Source organism: Actinia tenebrosa, unplaced genomic scaffold, assembly GCF_029948245.1.
Source record: "Actinia tenebrosa isolate PJP-AT-01 unplaced genomic scaffold, QUT_ActTen_1.0 PGA_scaffold13__45_contigs__length_12533684, whole genome shotgun sequence".
Taxonomy (NCBI): Eukaryota; Metazoa; Cnidaria; class Anthozoa; order Actiniaria; family Actiniidae; genus Actinia; species Actinia tenebrosa.
This window is the reverse complement of record NW_028292573.1, coordinates 5,921,452-5,945,719: the sequence shown is the minus strand read 5'-3', so window position 1 is coordinate 5,945,719 and position 24,268 is coordinate 5,921,452. Positions and strand designations below refer to the sequence as shown.

Here is a 24,268-nt window from a genome sequence, read left to right as displayed (position 1 = left end):
CTGTAATTCAGAAAGAATATCACCTGATGCGGTATAGCATCAAGAGAATATGATAGCCTGCGTGCAAACGAACGTAACTAGCTGTTAAGTCCGTATACGAGAGGAAAGTCCGGCTTCACGCAGGCTAAGAATATGATAGCATTAATAAGAGCAAAACGATCGATAAAATTTAGCCCAAGAAAGAACACAAAAGCAGCCAGAAATGGGTTACCTGTGTAATGATCAGCGGTTTTCTTGTAAATATTCAATATGGCGGAGTCGAAAGAGGGAAGGAGTAGCGATTGTTCGTCTCCTTTACTTCAAAATAATCAAGAAACCTTTGCAGTTAAAGGTAACATAGCCTAATAACTTCAAGGAGTAGTCTATTTCCATAAAGTTTCAATCATTGTTCGTGATTTTGCTGTCCCATCATTAATAAACCTTGATAACATATTGAACGTTGTTACGCGTGATTATGTAATCTTTATGCGCTCTCTGTGTGTGTATCAGGCCTAGGCTTGACTTCTTTCTGCGGTGAACAGATTCCTTATTCACTAATCTATACACAACACTATACACAAGCAAGTGTGGCTAAGTTTGTATCCAGCAAAAAGCTAGAACGGTCTGTTGAGAGTGGTTATTTTGTCAGAACGGCTTATGGTGGTATGTGAGATTTGTGACCCATTCGTATGAAGGCCACAGAAAGACAAAAAAAAAAAAACGTTATCCATTTTATTTTATCTTGCAGAGTCGCAGACCAAAATGGGGTATAATGGTACGCATCTCAAGTCATCTCTTTCCTTTTGTTGGTCTGAATTTAAGTAAGTACAAGAGAATGAGTTTACAATGTCTCTTGGTGGCCTTCAGTGGTCGTTTCATGGAACATCTTATGATTCATGGTCGTTTGCAGTCAGTCAAAACTTGATTTCATCCTCAAACTGTAGTCAATTAGCATTAGCAGAGTAGGGACTAAGGATAGTCTCATTCCCACTCTCCCTCTAACTTGTACCGCTATTTGCCTTAAATCCAAAGATGTAACAAATAAAAAAAACGGAAACAATTCTTACGTACTCGTTCTGAATGCGTACAATATGTCTATCCTTTCTCTCTGCTTTTCATCACTGGGTATCAGAACCCCCCAGGCCTGTCCTTCAGTCAAATATCAATCACTGCCTCGAGTGGCATTGTGAACCCGCAGAGTGTGTTGGGTCTCCACAAAAACTGATGTTTTACTTTATTTGACTTGTTGTTTTTCCTGTCCATTTTAGGTGATACGCACAGTACATTGTTCCCATAGTGCTGGTTAACGCTGTTATTATTCTGGTTCTGGTTCTCCTAATATAATAATAATGGTACAAATTTCTGGCTCTTATTCATGGGAAGTCATGACTCCAGTGCTTTAGCCTTATTAGAGTAGTCCCGACTTATCAACTTTAGAGCATACTCCGCCCTAATTTTATAAATTATTGGCAGTTTACTGTTATGGCAATGCTGAAATACTGGATGGCTACGACATTGTAAAAACCACTCTAACTGAACAACCAGAGCGATGGATCGATAGACTGCACTACAAAGGCAGTTTTAAAGCAAGTTGACCATTTCACTGTACCTTAACAACCCTGGTATGAATTATGACGGTCACATCCAAAACTGTCAGTAAACTAGACGATGTGATTTGAAGGTATACCTGCCAGCCAATGGTACAAAGATGTAGATACTCTGCTTTAAGGTCACAATACTATCTCTGCCAGTTACTAGCACAGTGATATCGTAAATACTCCGGTATAGGGTCACGATCACTATCATGCCTGTCGCTGGTACAGAAATCTCGTAGATACTCCGGTATAGGGTCACGATCGCTATCCCTGTCAGTCACTGGTACAGGAGTGTCGTAGTTACTCCGGTATAGGCTAGTATATAACGCTGTAGTAAGAATGATTTATGAATTATAGAGCGCACTTCCTATATTGTATATAATCAAAGGTGCTTATAATCGTGGTTAGTATGATGTGTACGCCCTCAGTGGTTCTCAGTGTGTCACAAACTCGATCGAAATATATCGTCGAATATCTAAAAACTCTAAATCGGTGATTTTTCCACTGTAATTCCAGGTCAACTAAATCTAGAGAGTATCAAAAAATGAAGGCCTGTCTTCGAGCAAACTTTTTAGAAAATCCACTAAGTGTCCATTATTGAGGTACTTTTCATTGGTTGGGCTTCCTGTTGTAGAGCTATTTCAATATGGCGGCTAAGTTTTTGAAATGTTGGCTTTGAAAACGACAGTTTGCGCGGAGCCGGACGTGACGTCGTTTGGTACAGTACGTTTTTTATTGCCTGAACATCTTGTGATTTTGCATAAACTAAAGAGAATCACTCATTATCAAGATTTGTTTTTTTTAGCTGTCATATGTTTTCTTGCTTGATCGAAGTCATGTTTAAAATTGGTTACATGTATAATGAGTGCAGTTGTAGCCTGATATACAATTCCCCCTACCCTACCCCACTAGCTTCATGGCTGTACAATAGATCGAATGTATGATACACTCGCCTGGTTTCGTGGAAGCGTAAATCTGATATAAGACTATGAGAAAAAAGAAAAAACGTTTTAAAGTATATATATATAAACTGTCGTTTGTCACGCCATCAGCTCACATAATCCGCTTTGACAGGTTTGATCCCTGCTTATTTACAAAGTAATACAAACTTTCAAGCATACTCAGTATGTGAAAATACTATGTGATAAGCTGGATACCACTAGTGAGGAATAGTAACGTTTATAGAGCATGTTAACAGTCATTTATGATTACTAAGTTTACTACGCACCGAGGCAAGCAAGCTGAGTGTCTTCAACACCGGAAGTGTAGGCTTAACTTCAACAAATAATCGTTTAAAATAATAACAAAGGCCAATCATGCTTATAGTCCTTAGATAGGCTAATGTTTGGATTAATAAGCTGTAAAAACTATTTTAGATGACTTTTTTCGCGGCCGTGATCTGTGGTGTGGAGATGTAAACAAACTGCTAATTTGCATATTTACATGGCAAATTTTTCCAACTTCGCATAAAGTTTTCATAAGGCCTGTGGAAAAACCCAAACTAATTTTTGTAGTTCGTGTTATTTTATTATTTGAACATTGTACAGCTTGAGTTTTGTAAAAATTGGAGAATGGCCACATGCGAAAATCGCTTTTATAAATGTGAGGTAAAATCGAGACTGTGAATAACTGTGCTGGAAGAATGCAATTTTTTCTAAAGTTTAGTTTAAAACGTCTAAAATCACCTGGAACAATTGTTCAACACCCCTTTTCTTGAATTCAGTTGCAAATTTGATTGTAACTTGGGTTTTCACTCTTGGAGCGAGAATGGTTTTGAAAGCGTAATTCGCAGCCGTTTCTTGAGCAATTTTTAGACCGACACGGGGTGAAATCGTTTTTTTCAAAAAAATCCGGATTTTTTACGTAGATCGAAAAACCGACCCCAGTACGTTCATAAACTCATCAAACAGTGTCTACAGACCAAAAATGAAGGGCTTTTATTTTTTTGATTGTGGCCACAAATTTTCGATTTTGCTCGATATTTCTGGACAGTCGCTCTTAAATCGTTTTGAAACCTCAGTTAGGGAAGGTACGTTTTTTATTTTTGGGGAGGGGGGGGGGGAATAAAAATAAACTTAAAAAAAGTTGTTGCCCTCCCCCTTTCATTCAGTAAGAAATTCATGACCCTCATTAGGTACTTTAATGAAGTAGCACTCGAGTACGGTACAATTCAGTGCTTTAATCTTGAACAACTCAACAACATGGCTGCTCTAGGATTCCCGCGCTCTGAGTCACGAGACTCGCACCCAGGTTACTACAGTTACCGAGGCAAACGAGCGCCAAAGGCGGGAGCAACTAGCGCGGTTCAGAGTAATGCACCCCCGGAAAATTTTGAAATTGTAACCCTCGGAAAAGTGATTGCCATAGTTCCGAGGGGTATTTGTGACATTTTACCAAGGCAACTGCCTAGCTTGCCTCATAGTTGATAAGGCCCTGCAAGGAAACCGCTTTTCTCGAAATTAATAAGTTTGATCCTTCAAAAAGTTCAAGTTATTACTGATAACCCTCCTCTCTGAAGTCCCCAGCCAACACAACACAATAGTTTATTTGCACTCAAGGAGGAAAGAATTCCATGAAACATAAATTTAAAAATTGCAAAAAAACGAGCACAGCTACCTAAAATAGCTGAAAAGCTAATCGAGTTAGCCAGCCCTTCCCGCCCACCCCCCAATAAAAAACATACCTTCCCTTAACTCCCATTCAATGGCATGAAGTCGAAGCTTCAGTGGAACTCACATAACAGGTCGCGTAAGGGGAAGTCAGACGTGTTCTCAATTGATTGGTTCGAAATAGACGCATGATTGTGATGCCATGTAACCATTTCACCTTAAGTCAAGCAGTTGTGTCAAAAACAAAAACAAAAACAAAACAAAAAAAAAAAAACCAGCAGAAATTAATAAAGAGCACCTTGATATTAGTAGCAAGGTGAAGTTGCAGCTTATAATTTTGACTATTAGAGAAATGGCATTAAATAAAAATCGAGTTCAAGCCAATAGCGAATGTTAATTTTCACTCAAAATTAAAGTTTCTTGTTTTTCTTGCTTCTTGTTTATTTTGACATGCGGATCAAACATCCTTACAAGTGCTCACTGAGTTTGGTCCATAAATGGAATATTGCTATATTATTCAAATTGTGTTTACAGATTAATAATATAAATATAAAATAAATTAACATGGCTATTTGGAATCACTTCTTTCTCACGCTGCAAATATCAATGATAAAGAGTCACTATCTGGCTGGTTTCATCATCAGGCGTGTAGTCATGCGCCGGGGCAGCGGCTCTACAGGATACCCACTCATTAGTTTTATGAAGCTGTTTTTTTGTTGTTTTTTTAAATTTTTTGTTTTTTGTTTTTGTTTTTGTTTTGTTTTTTTGTTTGTTTGTTTTTTGTTCGTTTGTTTTTTGTTTATTATTATTATCATTATTATTATTATGAATACCGTTAAAAAAAACGAATGTTGGTTGATCGGATAATGGTCGCCATGTTGAATGATATACAACAAGATATAGCCAACATGTTGGTTGACATAACAAAAGACATGACCACCATGTTGGATGATGTAACAAAAGACATGGCCACCATGTTGAATGATGTACAACAAAAGATATAGCCAACATGTTGGTTGACATAACAAAAGACATGACCACCATGTTGGATGATGTAACAAAAGACATGGCCACCATGTTGAATGATGTACAACAAAAGATATAGCCAACATGTTGGTTGACATAACAAAAGACATGACCACCATGTTGAATGATGTAACAAAAGACATGACCACCATGTTGAATGATGTACAACAAAAGATATAGCCAACATGTTGGTTGACATAACAAAAGACATGACCACCATGTTGAATGATATACAACAAAAGATATAGCCAACATGTTGGTTGACATAACAAAAGACATGACCACCATGTTGAATGATATACAACAAAAGATATAGCCAACATGTTGGTTGACATAACAAAAGACATGACCACCATGTTGGATGATGTAACAAAAGACATGACCACCATGTTGAATGATGTACAACAAAAGATATAGCCAACATGTTGGTTGACATAACAAAAGACATGACCACCATGTTGGATGATATAACAAAAGACATGGTCACCATGTTGGATGATGTAACAAAAGACATGGCCACCATGTTGGATGATGTAACAAAAGACATGACCACCATGTTGGATGATATAACAAAAGACATGGCCACCATGTTGGATGACATAACAAAAGACATGGCCACCATGTTGAATGATGTACAACAAAAGATATAGCCAACATGTTGGTTGACATAACAAAAGACATGACCACCATGTTAAATGATATAACAAAAGACATGGCCACCATGATTGATGATATAACAAAAGACATGGCCACCATGTTGGTTGACATAACAAAAGACATGGCCACCATGTTGGATGATGTAAGAAAAGACATGACCACCATGTTGGATGAACTAACAAAAGACATGGTCACCATGTTGGATGATATAACAAAAGACATGATCAACATGTTGGTTGACATAACAAAAGACATGACCACCATGTTGGATGATGTAACAAAAGACATGACCACCATGTTGGATGATGTAACAAAAGACATGACCACCATGTTGGATGATGTAACAAAAGACATGGCCACCATGTTGGATGATATAAGAAAAGACATGGCCACCATGTTGGATGATGTAACAAAAGACATGGCCACCATGTTGGATGATATGACAAAAGACATGACCACCATGTTGGATGATATAAGAAAAGACATGGCCACCATGTTGGATGACGTAACAAAAGACATGGCCACCATGTTGAATGATATAACAAAAGACATGACCACCATGTTGGATGAACTAACAAAAGACATAGCCACCATAATTGATGATATAACAAAAGACATGGCCGCCATCACGGATATTATAACAGAGTTAAAAGAGACTTACTAATATGAGAAATAATTCAACCAACCAGAGTTAAAAGAGACTTGTGAGAAATCATTTGACCAACATGGCGGCTAAAATATCCATCACTTTTGTCATTGATTGCAGACACGTAAGTATTTTTTCCTGTTCATTTCTTCATTTACGTCACCAGATGATTGACAGCTGTCGAGAAACGCTGTTATGTCTCTCTTCCTCCGACTACAATCACTTCGATGATTCATATCACAAGAATATGAAGAGAAAATACAATCCTTGTGGTTTGGGTACTGAATCTCAATCAACTCCGACTCAACTTCCACTGGTTCTGGTTTAATACGAATGAGGGCAGGACATGGTGGAGGACAACCAGGTGGACATGATGGAGGACAGGTTGAAGCAACCAAATTGTCTTCCAATTCACCAACATTTTTCCCAGGAAAATGGGCTGCATAACTTGTATTCTGAAGCTCTAAGCTGCTGGTTCTAGCATTTCTTTTCATGTATGCTTTAACATGGAGCCTTTGTTGCTGCATCGTACAATCACCATCAGGTTTTTCAGTCTTCACTTTTGTGGAAGAAACATAAGCAGAGGATAAAGAGGCATCAGTTTGTGAAATTGACACGTTGTTACCATGGTGATACTGTTGTTGACGTCGTTGGGAGGGTACTGCTACACGTAGTCTCTTCAAGTGGTCATCAATGGTGCTGAATTGCCAGGACCATTGGATATTGTAAAGAAAGGGGCGATGGTCAAAACGATTGTCATCCGGGGAGTAAGCTTCTGCGTGGTAACCAGGTGTCAATGTTGTCATCTTGTGGCGGTTGATGGAATAGTAACGAAAGAACAGCTTCACTTTTTCAGCGACTTGTACGGGGCTGTACTTGTCTTTCCAGATGTGTACCAGCTTACAGAACATGCTGTAAGGTCCACAGCGCATGAAGCTTCGATAACGGCCGAAGACCGAGAGTTCTTTGTATGTCATTCCCATATCCTCCTTCAAACACAAGGAATTTCTTCATGAATAACATAGGAAGACTCATTGGCTAACGAGAGACATCCTCTCAAGCCAATCAGGGTGGAATTTATAATGAGCTATGGGACTTCCATATGAAGAACTGACTCATTAATGGTTTTCTCTTTCGCCCAATCAAAAACCAAGAAAGCACAAGTCAGCCAATCATGTGTAAGATTAGTTTTGGACCAATTGAGAGCTAAGTGTATCAAGACACAGTGATGCTATCAGACGTTTAGATGCATGACAAAAATCAAGAATCTCCAGGCTGAAAATTGACTAATTAAGCACTCCATATACATGAATATATATGAACTACTTTAACCTGGCAAATGTAGCAGGCTAGAACTTATATGAAGAATTACTACAGATTAGAAACCTTACCACCTACCTCGTCAGTTTGTCGTATCTGTCCTTCTACCAGAGGTTCTAGCTCGGCTGTGGGGGGTGCCCCAAGGATAGTTATCAGGGAGTTTAAATTAAACTTCTCTACGCAGTAGAATATGAATGATCGTAGGTCTGTCTTGCTTATTCCTCCAATAGGATTGATGTCGGCACTGGAACAGTCATACTTTGTGAAGTAACCTCTTAAGCTAACAGCGAAACAGAGTAGTTATTTGTTAGCTTGATTGCTTTTCTTCCACTCCTTTTTCTCTTTTGTGATTTTTTCTTTTCCTTTCTTTTTCTCTTTCCTCTTTTCTTTTCCTTTTTTCTTCTCTTTCTCTTTCTTCCCTTCCTATCCCTTTTTGTTCCTCCTTTTCATTTTTTCGTCCTCTTTTCCTTTCCTCTCCTTTCTTTTTCTCTTTTGTTCTCTTTTGCTTCTTTTTCTCAAATTTTCGTTTCAATTCACATATCATTCCTAGGCTGAATCTTGCGCACAGTCACACAGTTACGAGCTATTGATAGTGATACTGTGACCTTGCGACGCCATGTCTACACCCCAGTTTTGAGTTCTCCCCTGTTTCAAGCTCTCAGGGTTAGCCTCGATTTTAAGTAGAATATTCATGCGTTCCAGTGAAGATCCGTGGAATTTCAAAGTGTAGGTGTCGTTGAAGTTGTGCATTATTTACTTTACTGTTGGTATTTATGAATATTCTGATGCCAAAATGAGGCTAGCCCTGAGTAACTGGGCCCGTAATCAAGGAAGACACCAGTATCATACATATTTTAAAATGGTCTATTCTATCATTAAAGCAGCTTTTGCATGACCATGAAAAACTTGCAGAGTGGTGTGACATTCTGTGACATGCAGTGACTGTGATGGTGTCGTGAGAGCATTTTGATTGGATGACCATTGATATTGCATGCTGTGATTGGTGCGATGGATGATGTTAATTCCACACCATGCCTGAGACAAAACATTTTCACAGACATATTAAATCTGCTTGAAAGTAAGCTTACCTCTCATCCACATTTGCAGATCCCAGTACCAGTAAACTACCCTGCAAACCACGTGACCACATGATAAGCTGTGCAAACAGATACGCTAAGACCATCCGTAATCTGGCCTGGACATTCTGTAGTGCCAGGTTCTCTTGGTTCGAACCTCCGTTGACCTTAAATTTTGGGATTTTCGAGGTAATAAGAGTGAAGACAGCAAGAACGGCAGTTACTACAGAATCTATGTTGATGTCTAAAAATTAATAAGAAAGAATAATGGGAGTAGTGGAATGTTATTCTTAAAAAAAATTGAAAAATATAAAAATATGAGTAAATTTATCAAAAACAAATTATTACAAAGTTGCTTGGACCTTGTTCCCAAGAATGCTACAGGTCGTCCTACATACCCAAGTGATAGCTGCCAATCTCCTGGGCTAGGTTACATGCTCTCTTCTTTGTCTCTGCTGAGGAATTCTCTGTTCCCATGTAACAGGTTACGAATATTCTGTTGGCAAACTCTTTAGGATCTGTCGGGGTGTAATTGCTGAAAGGAAATACGGTGGAAAATATGACTCACTACATACTGCTTGTTTTCCCAAATAGTTATTTCAAAAAAGGTTGAATGGGTGCACAGCGATAGGTAATAAAGTGATAGGCAATAACTGATAGATCATTTCAAGATGCAAGAATAGTTTGAATGACTTGTGTTTCTGCTTCTTATTCTCCTCAATAACACAGTTGTTGTTTTTAAGATATTTAGTGTTCACAGAGTCGACAAAACCTTTTAAAATGCTTTTATTATTTGTGTTAAGATGCATGCCCACTGCGCCTTTCGGTCGTGCAATCACCAATCACTGATCGCCATTTGCTGTGTGCTCCTTCAATGTTTTTTGAAATAGCTGTATATTCATTCATTTATTCAAAGGTTCATTCAACTATCATTTATTCATTTATTCATTCATTCATTTATCAATTCATTTATACATTCAAAAATTCATTCATTTGATCCTATTATTTTGTATTTCATTTATCTCTTCTCTTTCTTGCCCATTCATTTATTCAATCATTCACTCATTAACTCACTTTTCAGTTCTTCATTAGGTCAATCATTGATGGGTGTATAAATCAATTAATTTATTCATTTACTTCATTGCCAATCAACTCACTTGTTATGTTCATTCCTATGTTCATTTTATTCAGTTTCCTATCCATCCATCCCTCTCTCCTATCCTTCCATTCTCCCTCCACTCATTCATCCATCCATCCATCCATCCATCCAGCACGGTACCTCTTACTCACCTATCACGAACAATCCTCTGTGCTTCTTCCAACGTTTTCTTGTCGCCATTTTTTATGGCTTCACAAACCAAATGACACATCGATGCAACAATACAAGACGTGGATGAACTATCAATACCTGCAAAAACCATACAGATAACTTTATTACATTATCATGATTATTAATAATATATATTAAAGATAGTTTATCAATACAAGCTGTGGTATGACATAGTGTAACACTGAAGTGGTTTCCCATTGGTTATTCCATGAGTGGGAAACATACGATACCGACATACAGCAAGCACATGGTATGACATGCTTTACAGCCTCGAAGGTTGACCATTATATGTAGTTTTGACCGCTTTACGAGATTATGAAACCTTTATTTTAATGCAATGATGACGTAGATGAAAACCAAGAATAATGAACATATTAATACTCTAGTTTTCTATTCTTGGTTGCCTGGGTTTATTCTTGATCTTGGTCTACCTGTAACTACTGTGACCCACAGGTAGCCCAATGCACTACTTTAACATTAACAAATACATAAAAGGCATTAGTACCTCCACTTAAAGGCAAGAAAAAGCCAGCTTGTCCACTTCTCCTCAGATAGTCCCATAACCAACAGGCAGGACCAAGGCTGATCTCTTCTTCAGCAGTGTGGTAATGGAATTGGATTGGTTGAGAGGTTGGGATAGCAAGATTGTCATCCTTAGTTACACAGAATTCTGTCTTGATGCGTGGAAAGCTTGGCGTCAATGATTCCGCTGCTTTGCCATACGTAGGAGAAGAGGAACGATAAGTGCGCACATCTTCTAAATCTAATGTTGCTGTCACAACTTCAACTTCTTGTAATGAGAACTGTGTTCCTTGTGCAACAACTTCACCATTGATTACTATCATGGAACAACCATCATAGTATACTCTCTCGGCATCACAGCCACGCAAATTAGAATACATGTAGATACCACCACTCTAGAAAGTGATATGATAACTATACTTTAGTAATTTAGAGTCCATGGTTTACAGAACTACTGTAGGAACACTAGATCTAAAATGCTTATCTCCAGTTTCTGCAAAAAATTGACTATTCTCTACTTTCACATCCTCATAATGCCTTGCGTCTTGGTGGGGTAACCGATCAAAAAACTGTCCCAAATTGAAAAGTTTCTTAATTGATTTTATACAAAACCTGCTTTTATCTGTACAATACTGATTATCAGTTTATTCCAAGTTATTTTTGCACGTACAGATCATCAAGAGTTTTGGTTTTACAGAAAATGTATTGGCTTATGAAAAAATGTTTAAAATTTACCTTAAAAACATCTTCAAGCTTCTATCTTTTTCCGTTTTTTACTTCTTAATTTTATTTTTGGATACCAAACAAGGTATTGTCAACATTGTCTAATCAGCCTTCAGCAAAATAAGTGGGTTTTTACCCTCTGGTTACCCCCCAAAGACACAAAGGATTATGGGGATGTGAAAGTAGAGAATAAGATGTAGCCACTTTCAGCCTAAACCAAGCCAAACTGCATTTTATCAGACCCTGAAACTGTTTACCTTTGGGCTGATTACAGTCAGGACATAAATTGAATTGGAATTCTGTGGGTTTGGTTTGCAGAAGGAGATTTACATGTAATACGAGGTCTTGCATATGATATATATATACCAAGGGTGGTGTACCTTACGGTAATAACCTTGATTATTTGAATGGGGTTCTGGTGAATGATAGGTACCTGGCATGGCCCTTGGCATGTCGGTGGAAAGTTAAATGGACACCTAAGAACACAAACAGGGAAGCTGGACAAGGCAAGGCAGCTTTTTGAATAAAAGAAAAAGCTTCCTAATTATTTTCAGTCATTAATTTTTCAATCCAGGAACTGAAAATTAACTGCTTAAAAAAAGAGTGCAAATAAAATGAATCTGAATCTAAATTCAGGCTGTAATTTCAATCGTGGAAACACTGCTGACCAAGATCTTTGCTGGACACCCAGATCCTAAAACATGGTTTTCTAATGGGCGACCTCTTTTAAAAGTACTTTTTGCCCTCCCCCCACCCCCCAAGGTTAAAATTCTTGATATCAAGGCCTCAAGTTGCCATGTGACCTCCTCTTTATTTAACAATGTACGACCTTACCATACCTTAAATGTCGCACTTGTTGCAAGTTTCACTCTCTTGTTCAGCTTCCGTAATTCATGGTAACTGCCACTACCATTGGTTATAATCTCCACTCCATTGCCATGGCAACATGGTTACTATGAACACTGAACAACTCCTCGCACACCTCACTTCCAATGCATGTGTCTGGTGTTGAGATTACCCCATCGCCAAAGGGGACAGTAGTCTGTCCTGTTATTTCTGAGATTATTTTGGGTACTTTGAACTCTTCAATCACTCTTTGCTATAGCAAAATAAGAAAAAAACCTTAAATATGCTAAGATATAGGATGAAGTAAACCACAACATTTGTTTCCAAAAGAAGTTGTTTATTTGTTAATTTGTGAATTCTTAAATCCACCATGAATGCTAAAAAACCTCATTTATTTTTATTTTAAAAATGGAAAACGTTTTCAGTTTTACTACCAGGAAATTCTTTGTGCTTTTGCAACAAGGCCATTTCAATTGTGTGAATTATAGGGCTGTCAACTCTCCCGGATAAACCGGGAGTCTCCAGATTTTGGACCGTATCTCCCAGTCTCCAGATTAGAGTCTCAAATCTCCCGGTTAATCGCTGAAGCTGACCATTTCTTGTGAGGCTCTACTTTCACAACCATAAAATTCCAATTATTTTGTGTTGTTTGTGTTATTTTACATCGCTAACAAAATCAAGACATTCCTCACAAACTGTTGTTGCAAGCAGGCCATTGTAATATAAGCAATAATCTGATTGGTCAGAAATAAACCAATCAAATGTTACAAAGCGAATGACATCTTTTCGCGCGCTTTTTGACGCGCTGTGACGTCTTTCCCTTCCCTATCAATTCTCCAGATTTGAATATCTCGGGGGTTGACAGCCCTGGAATTAATTAAAGATTAATCACAAGCAATTAATAATGAATAATATTTATACCTTTGTCCATGGAGTAAACCATCTACCTTCTCTGTAATTCCCATCATTACACAGCGTCATTTTAGGCCTTATGAGTAATATCTGTCCATCGAGGAATATAACTCTACAATTATATCGTACATTCTTATGCAGTAAAGGTATCCCAACATCACAAATGATCCCTCGAGTCAAGGGAGACTTTAGTAGGTAGGCAAGACCTTGAAGAGAATGCATCAGTGTATCGCTCTCGTAGAAGTGATCTGCACAGCCATAACCACAGATTTCAAGCTCTGGGCCTAGTCTGTAGGAAGCACCTCGATCTTTAGATATTTGAATACTTTCAAGTATCCTTCTAACATTTCCTTCGAAGTCTAAGGCCCATTGGTTGAGAGAACATGTAGCAAGGGTAACTCTTCCACGCATCATGAAATCAAAACATCAAAAACAAAATCGCTTTCTAAAATACAACGAAGTGGTCACTTCTAATAAATACCAAGAAATGTCCTCTAGATATAAAGAATTTGATGATATAATCAGCTTTTGAAGATAGAAAAGCTGTTTCTTACAGTACTTGGCCGCTCAAAATACCCGGAAAAAACTTACGAGCCCGCACGGATTATTGTCAGCTGAAAGATTAGTACTATTCCTCCTCGGACAATTTCAACGGGAACAGTAACGCCTGGTTAATTTGTGTTATTTGGGACGTGGCCATCCATTTCACGGTTCCCGTTACTCAGCCTCGTCAGCGTGTAATTATTCTTTAAAATTTGACTACAGTCCGCAGTAATGAAAGGAATTTACACATCAACGAACAAGTGAAACACTTAAAAATTTCACAGGTTGTAGGTAATTTCTAAAGAATATATTACACGCTGACGAGGCTGAGGTTGAGTAACGGGATCCGTGAAATGGTCTATTTAATATTAAATATTAATATTAATTTTTATAAAAGCGCATAATCATATAATCTAAATGCTTTTTACAATAGTATTATTAATATATTAATGGGAAAAAATAAATATATATACATGAGAAATGCACTAGAATAAATAAACATTTCAACTGATTTATTAACTCTCCCGGGGGGAGGGGGGGGGGGTACTCTTGCCCATTTAGGGTAGGGATGTGCCGATTGAGCCCTCTGAACCCTGACCCTGCTCCAGAGTAAAATCGCTGACAACCATACCCTGTTCCAGAGTAAATATCGTAAAGGTAATCTGATTTACTGAATGATGATTTATTGTATATAAGAAAATTTTAAGTTTAGCAGATTTTTAAAATTCAACGTTTGTTTACTGAGTTATTTTTTTTTAAATAAACAAACTTTTATTGCATAAAAAGGGTTTTGATGTTGTCATAGCAACGTCTTACGTCATTATTTCTTGTTAATAGTGATCTTTGCTTCATTGGTCTTTGGCTTTGAGTAATTCAATAGTGAGAAACAAATTAGAAAAGATATCAAATTACACAATAGAACAAGGTCTCGATTAAAGGGGATTGGAAAGGATTTGCCATTTTCCCGAAGGAATCCCGCATCATGATTACATTCTGGTACTGAAAGCAAACTTTTAGTGTACACGTGCCCCCCGTGCCATTACCCTCCCTTCGCTAGTGCAATAAAATGAAGCTAACAAAGACAATGTTTGCGGGACATACAGAAGAAACCAATGATCCTTCGTGATGTGAGTGTCATGTATTGAACAATAATGCAGCACTTTTGCTTCAAACAAGGTATATAAACCTCTAAAGAACAGAAGAAATCTTTATTAGCACATTCGATATACAATGAAAAAACGTTTACATTCTACGTTTATATTCCACAAAGTTGGCCCATAATTTTTTTTAAAGATCGAGTTCGTGTCAACCAAGATCTAAAAGATCGCATACCAAGACGCCATTTGTGAAGATCTTTTTGTTATAAGTTTTTTTTTTTTTTTTTTTTTTTTGGAACATGTGACGAAAGTAGTGATGAAACAAAAAACTTTTTCTAGTATACCGATATTCTTACGTCGTTTACAGAAGGGCCCTTTAAATTAAATGAAAAGACATAAATGAAATATATGAATATATGAAAATATATGGAAAATATATAAATATATCAATTATGAGCAACACACAAAATATATAATCAATAATACTGGTTGTTCTGACCAATCGCGACAATGAATTCATTTCTAATTAACTGTCGCATGTGATTGGTCAGAATATACGATGTTTAACATTCCTGAGACATATTTTAGGTGTTCAGAGTATTCTAAGTTTGACTGTAATTCTCTTTGGAATGATTGATAACCAGCAATGACATAAGTAATAATTCTAAACTTAAATTATACTAGCTAAACGTACGAAGCAAAAACTACCCGTTAAAGTGTAACAGCCAAATACACACACACAAAAGAAAATAATGCAAATAACATCTACCAACAAGTCTAATAACTATTTCACGTTTTTACCTCTGTTTTCATAGCGATTCGAGACAGGGAAATCGAATATTAATTTCATTTAACACGTAGCCTCTTACTGAAACCTTTGTGTGTGACAAGCGAAGCATGATATCTCGGAATGGGCTATTGTCTCGATGCCCGCGGCAGACCAGTGCTGTACAATAGGACACAGTGTCCCCTTCAAGGTACAGTGCACACATTTCCAAACCCTTTAAAATCCCATCCCTATCCCACAATCAATCCTTTAAGAAACCATCAGAGGGCCATACAGCAAGGGTGGACAACGCCAGAGTTTCGTAATACTTTGCTTGCTGGGGGTAACCGGTCCAAAAGAGTGTCATAAAATTAAACATTCTTATCTGTAAAATATTCATTATCTGTCCATCGAGTTATTTTCCTACGTTAAGAACATCTTTAAATTTCAAAGCATAGGTTGACATTATCTGATCATTTTTTAGGATAATATGTGCAGTGTTTCTCCCTGGTTACCCCAAACCGAAATGTTTTTTATGGGGATCGAATGTGAAAATGGTGAGTAGCCGACTCATAAAAGAGGCTAAGTCAGTGGTTAGAGTCTGTGGTCTTCACTAAAAAGGTACAGAGGCATGCATCGAATGCGAAACGAGTGTATTCAGTATAACGTATTGATCCACAAGTTTTCCTAGCTTCCTACCTGTTTTTCTTAAGTACATTTAATAGACTGCACGCCGTATATATTCGTGAAACAAAACCAGCTATTTTGATACTATTTTGTACAAAGTAGTGGATATTACTGGGGCAAAACATTGGGAACAAAAGGAAATAAAGCGTTTTCACGTAAAGTCACAGTGGCCATATTGGTGTTCCAAAAACAATGTATTTTCTATCCTCCGGGAATTGAACTCTATACTTATCATTGCAAAAACTGTTTTTCTATCGTTTGGTATACATCAATAGGACTGCCTTGTGACCTCTACGCGTATTCGTTCGGCATGGCGTGAGCAAATTCGATTGATAGCTAAATCAGTTGATCGTCACTAAATACCGAGTGCTAAATAGCTAGTTATTATTTCACGGATATATGACGTGCTCTCTGTTTCCATAACGGAAATTATTGCACGAACATATCTTGTGAGTTATTATTAATTTCACAATCAGGTTTACCAGCCTTCATTTTTGTGGAAGAAGAATAATCTATTTCTGGAAGGTACCCGTTGTTGCAATGGTTATACTGTTGTTGAGGTCGTTGGGCGGCAAGTGCGACTTGTTGTAGTTTCTTCAAGTGCTCATCAATGGCGCTGAATTGCCAGGACCATTGGATATTGTAGAGGAAAGGGCGATGGTCAAAACGATTGTCATCCGGGGAGTAAGCTTCTGCGTGGTAACAAGGCGTTAACGTTGTCATCTTGTGGCGGTTGATGGAATAGTAACGAAAGAACAGCTTCACTTTGTCAGCGACGTGTTCGGGGCTGTACTTGTCTTTCCAGATGTGTACAAGCTTACAGAACATGCTGTAAGGTCCACAACGCATGAAGCTGCGGTACCTAATGAAGACCGCGAGTTCTTCATGTGACATGCCCAGATCCTCCTTCAAACATAAAGGGTTTTTTTCATGAGTACTAATTTGTGACACACCGGCTCAAATGGCTTTAGACCAATCACAAAAACAAGAATGCGCATGCCAGCCAATTATGATTCCTGAACATAGATTTTGAATATTTGAGAGCTTTCAAGACTGGTCTCTTGGAGCAAACTGATTATGTCGTTCTCGCGGGATCCCTGTGTATTTCAACATTTTGGGTTACCTTTGTTATGCCAGTTTCAAAGCTAATCCAAGATGGTTGACACTATCAGGTGTTTTTAAAAATCGCCAAAATATCTGCAAGTTTTGATTCATCTTTTTCCACAATTTGAAGATTTAAATGGCGAAAGAATCATCAAAAAGAAGACTATATTGACTTACTAACGAGGTAAGCTAACCAAATATATATACAGAGTTGATGTCCACACGAGCGACAATTTTCAATATTTGGGGGATAGTTTGACGAGGAGTGATACCAGCTAGCAACTACACTTTTCTTTTGAATAGCTGCTTTAGTACCTACCTCATCATTTTGTTTTGTCCGTCCGTTTACCAGAGGTACTAGTTCAGCTGTTGGTGAAGCATTCAGGATATTTATCAAGGAGGTAAAATTAAACTTCTTCACGCAGTAGATTATGAAAAATCGTAAGTCGTTCTTGGTTATTCCTCCAATAGGATTGATGTCGGCACTGGAACAGTCGTACTTTGTCAAGTAACCTGTTAAGCTAGCAGTGGAAAAAAGTAGTTGTCGGTTAGTTTGCTTTTTGGTTTTATTCTGTCTCACACATACATCCTTTTTTTAACTCTTTCTTTTTCCTCTTCTCTTCTTACTCTCTCTTTTGTTCTACATCATACCAATAAGTGGTGTAAGATATAAATATAAAATGATAACAATAATAAATAATTAATTTAACTGAATAATAATTACAAATTGCAAATTTAGTGTCCGGTAAGTAGTAGGAGTTTATGGTTTTTTCATTACGTGGTACGGACACCAGAGAAAAACGCTTACGCATGCGTGCCCTTCAGCACGTTTTCTAAGAATTTTGAAGAGTTTGAGTGAGAAAATAAATGTTTGTTTTCTCCAAGTATACAAAAAAGTTCGAGAGTATACTTTTGTCAGACCAAGATACTGTATTAACAAACACAATTTGATAGAATTAGCCTTAAGTTTCAAGCATGGACACTAAGTTTTGACATTTTGTGAAGTCCAATTTATCAGGCATGTTTGAAAGTCAAATTTACTTATGTTTTGACTAATTTGCATACGGATTCAGAGCATGCGCAGACGTTTTTCACTCGTGCCGTGGTACGTACATATTCTACGGATGGCCATGACGTGCGTGACCATAACGGTGGCGTGACAAAGCATTCAGATAACCAGCGGTCTTCTGCAATGTGATTGGTTGGATGTTTGTCGTCATACCAGGATGATGATGCTGCGTGACACTTTACGAACGCCCGCATATTTAATTTACTCTATCTTCCAAGTAAGCTTACCTCTCATTCACATTTGTCGACCCTATAACCAGTAGACTACCTTCCAACTCACGTGACCACATGATAAGCTGCGCAAACAGATACGCTAAGACCATACGCAACCTGGCCTGGACGTTCTGTAGTGCCAGGTTCTCTCTGTCTGTACCTCCGTGGACTTTGAATTTTGGGATTTTCGAGGTGATAAGGGTGAAGACAGCAAGGACGGCAGTAACTATAGCATTTATGTTGATGTCTGAAAATGAATGAGAAAAAATCAGAGAAAGCATAAATACGCGCATCTGAAAACGCTATTTTGAATTTGCGCCATATAAATATGTATTATTAAATACGTGTCGTGAAACATCAAGGGTGGTGTAGTGGTAGTGCACGCGTCTTAAACTTTTGAAGTCTCAGGTTAGATTTCTGGACTCGGCATCACATGTTAAGAGAGTTTATTGAGTTCCTTCCTTGAAGCTGGGTGAGTGAAACACCATCACATATGTGTAGGGGTTTTTGTATCCCCTTTGGCTTGAGGATTTTACGCCCTCCGCAAAACCCAAAATGGCTAATTCCAATTTGATCCGTGAGTTAGCCGTGCCCTGAGTTATCTCAACCCAGAGGTTGTTTTAGGGTTTGATCTGTGAGTTAGCCGTGCCCTGAATTAGCTCAGCCCAGAAGTTCTTCCAAGGTTCGATCTGTGTTGTTATACTAGCCGTGCCCTGACTTAGATCAGCCCAGAGGTTGTTTCAAGGTTTCGATCTGTGAGTTAGCCGTGCCCTGAGTTAGAATAGCCCAGAGGTTGTTTCAGGTTTCGATATTAAGGTTTTTCTGTTTCACAACAAGTGAATACCATACCTAAATGGTAGCTGCCAACATCCTTGGCCAGATTACTTGCTCTGTTCTTTGTATCTGCTGAGGAATTCTCTGTTCCCATGTAACAGGTTACGAATATTCTGTTGGCAAACTCTTTAGGATCTGTCGGGGTGTAATTGCTGAAAGAAAATAGCGCAAAATATGACTTACTCAACATACTGCTCATTTATGCATACTTCAATGCACTCATTCGTTCATTCATTCAAAAATATCGTTCACTCAGGTTGGGTCCACACGTGTCCGGAAATTTTTGTATCCGTATCCGGAAATTTTCGAATACGCTCCGAATACGGATACGTGAGGACGGTCGTATCCGCACGTTTTCGAATACGCTGACGTAAACACGATTTTGCGCATGCTCAATAAGAGGAACTATCCATCAAAGGGACTAGGCATTAGCGTGCATCAGGGCGGATCAAGAAATTTCCGGATACGTGTGGACGGGGCCTCAATCCATTCTATAAACATTTTTGTTTCATTTATTCGCTTCTTTGATAAATCATTGATTCACGATTTCATTATTTAAATCCTTTATTATTCATTAATCTATTCATTCGTTTAATCCATGGCCCATTTAAAAAAATCAGTTACGGTATTCATTAATTCACAGTTTTAGCGCAGAACTGGTTACTCACCTATCATGCACAATCCTCCTTGCTTCCTCCAACGTTTTCTTGTCACCATTTTTTATGGCTTCACAAACCAAATGATACATTGATGCAACAATACAAGACGTGGATGAACTATCAATACCTGCAAAAACCATACAGATAACTTTATTACATTATTCATGATTATTAATAACATGTATTAAGTATTTATCAACAATAAAAGCTGCAAATGTCAAAGCATTACAATACTCCAATTTCAAATTATCTGTTGCTCAGAGTATTATCGAATATCTTCGTCTTTCCACTAAAAAAATATTTCAAAGGCATTAGTACCTCCACTTAAAGGCAAGAAAAAGCCAGCTTTTCCACTTCTCCTCAGATAGTCCCATAACCAACAGGCAGGACCAAGGCTGATTTCTTCTTCAATAGTGTGGTAATGGAATTGGATTGGTTGAGAGGTTGGGATAGCAAGATTGTCATCCTTGGTTACACAGAATTCTGTCTTGATGCGTGGAAAGCTTGGCGTCAATGATTCAGCCGCACTGCTATACGTAAGTGAAGAGGAACGATAGGTGCGCACGTCTTCTAAATCTAATGTCGCTGTCACAACTTCAACTTCTTGTAATGAGAACTGTTTTCCTTGTGCAACAACTTCACCATTGATTATTATCATCGGACAACCATCATAGTATACTCTCTCGGCATCACAGCCACGCAAATTAGAATACATGTAGATTCCACCTCCCTGAATGGAGAAAAATACGAGGTATACTACTGATTAGTAAGTTTTTAGTCCTTAAAAGAATTATTAGAGGACAAGGGCCAAATACTTACAGATCGTCCCCTCTGGGTAGCCTGTGTTCAGGCGGTATAATGTCCTCGAAATAACTGTCTGCGAGGAAATTATACCGGCTGAACGCAGACTACCTCTTGGTCGATCTAAGTCATGGTACGACCAGTGTGGATAATTTGCAGATTGAATTGGAATTAGGTAGTGATTTCGTTGAGTTGCGCCACTGCTGTAATTGTGATGGTAAACTGTAGAGATAAGTTTTTTTAGGTCACTTAACACGCAAGGCGAATTTCTTATTGCCTTTCCAATATGATTCATAAAAGAATACATTTTCTGAAACCTAAATAAACGTGGTTTTTGAAAATCAATTAAGAATTCACCTTTTCGGCGCTAGCCGTCAAGGGGTATAAATTGTTTTAGATTGTGTTATGGTCACCAAAAAGTTCGGGCATTGTTCTCGAATTTCCGTACAAATGTACTGACTCTAAATGAACTATTTACTTGGTTAATGTTTAGTTAGTTCTCTAAATACGAATAAATGATCATTTTTCTAGCTTGATTGAAGCTTTTCTTACTGCTGTTAAGATAGCTAACTAAAGGAATCTACCTAAATTTTCTCTTTGAAGTTAGTGAATTCGTATGGAAATCCGAGAACAATGTCCAAACTTTTTGGTAACACAATCAAAGCTAGCGCCGAAAAGGTGAATTATCAGTTTTGGGACAAAAACTAAAGATCACTGATTCATACATTATTCTACCTTAAGAGTCGCAGTTGTCGCTAGTTTCACTCTCTTGTTCAGCTTCCGTAATTCATGGTAACTACCACTACCATTGGTTATAATCTCCACTCCATCCATTGACATGGCAACATGTTTACAACTCCTCGCACACCTCGCTCCCAATGCATGTGTCTGGTGTGGAGATCACCCCATCGCCAAAGGGGACAGTAGTCTGTCCTGTTATATCTGAGATTATTTTGGGTACTTTGAACTCTTCAGTTGTTCTAACCTATAAAAAAAATTAGGAAACTTTAATTAAACACTAAAATAGTGGGGAACATCACGAATTTGTTTCTACAAAATATAACCAGATGATGTGAAATAGTGACGTAGAAAAGACGTCACTGCAAAACTGAGGTGTCATGAAGCCTGTGACGACACCAGGGGAAAACGTTTGCGCATGCGTGTCCTTCAGCACGTTTTCTAAGAATTTTGAAGAGTTTGAGTGAGAAAATAAATGTTTGTTTTCTCCAAGTATACAAAAATGTTCGAGAGTATACTTTTTTCAGATCAAGATACTGTATTAACAAACACAATATGAAAGAATTAGTCTTAAGTTTCAAGGATGGACACTAAGTTTTGGCATTTTGTGAAAAAGTCCAATTTATCAGTCATGTTTGAAAGTCAAATTTACTTATGTTTTAACTAATTTGCATACGGATTCAGAGCATGCGCAGACGTTTTTCACTCGTGTCGCCTGTGACTAAATGAGCAGCGAAAAATAAAAACCTGTCCACCATTGCAATAAAAATATTTAGTATAAATACACAGGTGATTATTGAAAATCTCGCGCGCTGATTGGTCGAGAAACTCACACTATCACACGATAATCACCTCCAGTGATAATCCAAAATGGCGGCCAGCCGCTTTGTTGCTGTTGCCAGGAAAAATGTGTCTTTTATCTTCTTTCTTCTCTTTTTTTGAAAGAATCACCTATGTATTTATACTAAAACAATTATTCACCTCATGCCCAGTGAATATCGGGAATAATAATCTCAACTTCGTTTCGTTAATGTTATCAACCTCTCATTAGCAACGTTATTTCATTTAGTTTAGTTTTCGTTTAATGGCCTGGAAATCAATAATTTCAAGAGCTAGGGAAAGTGACACCCTCAATTTTGCAAATTTTCTTGATTTTTATTGGCTAATATTTTCTTTCCGATCATCAGCCAAAAGGAAATTCCTAAAGAAAAATGTTCTATCCTTAATTTTAATTTTTGAATTCATCGTTAATGCTAAAAACCCTAATTTCATCAGAAAAAAACAAGCAAGCAAGAATAAGTTTATTTGGAAGGTTGGAATTGTTTATAATAACTTTATTTGCAAACAAATTATAATATAAAAAAAGTTGCAAAAAGGGTGCTGCCAGGGAAGAACTGAATCCTCATATACGGCAGCTATAAAAAAATGGTAAAAGTATTTCTTAATAGCTAGAATTTCCTTGTTCTTGCTACATTAGAAAAACACATTAAGAGTGTGCAAACTAATCAAAGATTTTTTAATCGATAACAATTAATAATGAATAATATTTATACCTTTGTCCATGGAGTAAACCATCTACCTTCTCTGTAATTCCCATCATTACATAACGTAGTTTTAGGCCTTATGAGTAATATCTGTCCATCGAGGAATATTACTCTACAATTATAACGTACGTTCTTATGCATTAAAGGCATCCCAACATCACAAATGATACCTCGAGTCAAGGGAGACTTAAGTAGCTGGGCAAGACCTTGAAGCGAATGCATCAGTGTATCGCTCTCGTAGAAGTGATCTGCACAGCCATAACCACAGATTTCAAGCTCTGGGCCTAGTCTGTAGGAAGCACCTTGATCTTTAGATATTTGAATACTTTCAAGTATCCTTCTAACATTTCCTTCGAAGTCTAAAGCCCATTGGTTGAGAGAACATGTAGCAAGTGTAACTCTTCCATGCATCATTATTACACCAGAGTCGAAGTCGGTAGCAAAAATGATGCCAGCAAAATCTCCTCTATGAATAAAGAAAGTGATATGAAATTATTTTTTTAAAGATGGAATAAATTTTGTTCAGTAATCTCGAGTTATTGTCCTCGTGGGATTAAGTTCTTTTCGCATTGTTTTCCCCCACCGTTTTTAAAAGGCTGCGTTCATGATGTATGGCAGAGGGGGGCAGGTGAAAATTTGAAATGTCCAGAATAATTCTTAATACCCCCCCCCCCCCCTTTAGTCATGCAAAAAAATACAATCCCCCTAGGCAATGCAAGGCTTGTAGCTTCTTCCAAAAATTGTGCATCCCCCCCCCCATTTTTCTGATAAAAATTTGCCCATCCCCCCCTTTTTCCTACCAAAATTTTCCCGATCCCCCCTCAATTTCACCTCCCCCCCCCCCCCCCCCCCCCCCTGCCCCCTCCCCCTGCCATATATTATGAACGAAGCCTATTGCATCTCCAGGACTAGAGTATTCAATAAATAAAGCAGACCAAAAACTCATATGCGAACGCATTTGAAAATTTCTGTG

General features: G+C 37.9%; 2 protein-coding genes and 1 long non-coding RNA gene across 3 annotated transcripts; 1 reads left to right on the top strand and 2 right to left on the bottom strand.

Annotated features, from left to right (window-relative positions):
* Positions 1–202: 202 nt before the first annotated feature.
* Positions 203–2,363, top strand: LOC116286512 (uncharacterized). The gene is made up of 3 exons (XR_004195965.2): positions 203–331; positions 728–800; positions 1,248–2,363. It is a non-coding gene; the product is annotated as an uncharacterized LOC116286512 (long non-coding RNA).
* A 2,230-nt stretch (positions 2,364–4,593) lies between these two features.
* On the bottom strand, positions 4,594–13,829 carry LOC116286510 (glutamine-dependent NAD(+) synthetase). The gene is given in 9 exon segments (XM_031693043.2): positions 4,594–7,501; positions 7,911–8,112; positions 8,921–9,152; positions 9,307–9,443; positions 10,199–10,316; positions 10,744–11,155; positions 12,323–12,417; positions 12,420–12,582; positions 13,251–13,829. Coding segments are annotated over 9 exon segments (2,646 nt in total). The 5' UTR covers positions 13,656–13,829; the 3' UTR covers positions 4,594–6,619.
* Positions 13,830–16,763: 2,934 nt separating this feature from the next.
* LOC116286502 (glutamine-dependent NAD(+) synthetase-like) lies at positions 16,764–23,734 on the bottom strand. Its single transcript, XM_031693031.2, is given in 9 exon segments — positions 16,764–17,240; positions 17,758–17,959; positions 18,735–18,966; positions 19,569–19,705; positions 20,222–20,339; positions 20,531–20,942; positions 21,749–21,866; positions 21,868–21,998; positions 23,305–23,734. Coding segments are annotated over 9 exon segments (2,232 nt in total). The 5' UTR covers positions 23,710–23,734.
* Positions 23,735–24,268: the final 534 nt, after the last annotated feature.